At 67.0% G+C, this 834-nt stretch overlaps 1 protein-coding gene across 1 annotated transcript in view; it reads left to right on the top strand.

The window, feature by feature from the left end:
* CCDC113 (coiled-coil domain containing 113) overlaps positions 1-834 on the top strand; it is a 9,008-nt gene that overhangs the window by 1,486 nt on the left and 6,688 nt on the right. The window contains exon 2 of the mRNA XM_010585170.1: positions 243-391. Coding sequence (XP_010583472.1) covers positions 243-391 — 149 coding nt within the window. The remainder of the gene's footprint in view (positions 1-242; positions 392-834) is intronic.

Raw genomic sequence — 834 nt, 5'->3', positions numbered from 1 at the left:
CCCGCCCCGCGCTGGGCACCGTCCCCAGAGGCCCCGGCGGTCCGGGCTGGCCGCGGCCGGGGTCTGGAGCCAGGCCAGCCCTGCCACCCCTGACCCCCGGGAGGGGCCGGTGCCCCAGGCTCCGCCGGCTGCTTCGGGTCCGGGAAGGAGTGGCGCTGGCCGAGGCCCCGTGCCCTGGCCGGGGTGCCCTCGGGCCCTCCCGCCCCTCCCGGGTTGCCCTGCGGTGACCCGTTTTGGCTCAGCCCGACCCCCTCCTCCTCGCAGCCACGCCAACGCCCTGCTCCAAACGGAGGCAGAAATGCTTGAGAAATGGTACCGTAAGATGGAGCCGTGCGGCCCGTCGCTCCCGCCGCCCTCCGAGACGCGGGATGCCCCCCCGGAGCTGATGCAGGTACCGCTCTGGAGCCGTGGCAGCAGCTGCGTGGCTGCAAGTGCTGGGTGTTCGGGTCTGGCTGCCGCCTTACCGTGCAGAGCCATGACCCTTCGACCCTCTGCAGCCCCTCTGACCTCCCGGTCTCAGTGGTCATCTGACAGGTCAGCAGGCAAGCTCCCCTGTTTGAAATGTGATGAAGAACGTCCCCCAAGAGCCCTCTGCACTTGGGCTTCACAGTGGTGAGCCCCTAACCTAGACATCTGCTTGCAAAAAGCTGCTGCTGGTCTTGTAGGTGTAAGAGTTTGGGCTGCCTTGCTGTTCCTGTGCTCAGTGCAAACGCCAGGCTGCCTTCTCATTTCTGCTCCTCCAGCTGATGCTGTCTCTTGCCTGCGTGACAGCACTGTGTCCTCCTGAACAGCGAGTGCCAGGGAGATCTGCAATGAGTTACCCGCCCCCCCCCC

This window comes from Haliaeetus leucocephalus, unplaced genomic scaffold (genome assembly GCF_000737465.1).
Source record: "Haliaeetus leucocephalus isolate CR32 unplaced genomic scaffold, Haliaeetus_leucocephalus-4.0 Scaffold92, whole genome shotgun sequence".
Taxonomy (NCBI): Eukaryota; Metazoa; Chordata; class Aves; order Accipitriformes; family Accipitridae; genus Haliaeetus; species Haliaeetus leucocephalus.
This window is presented reverse-complemented; position numbering and strand designations above follow the sequence as displayed.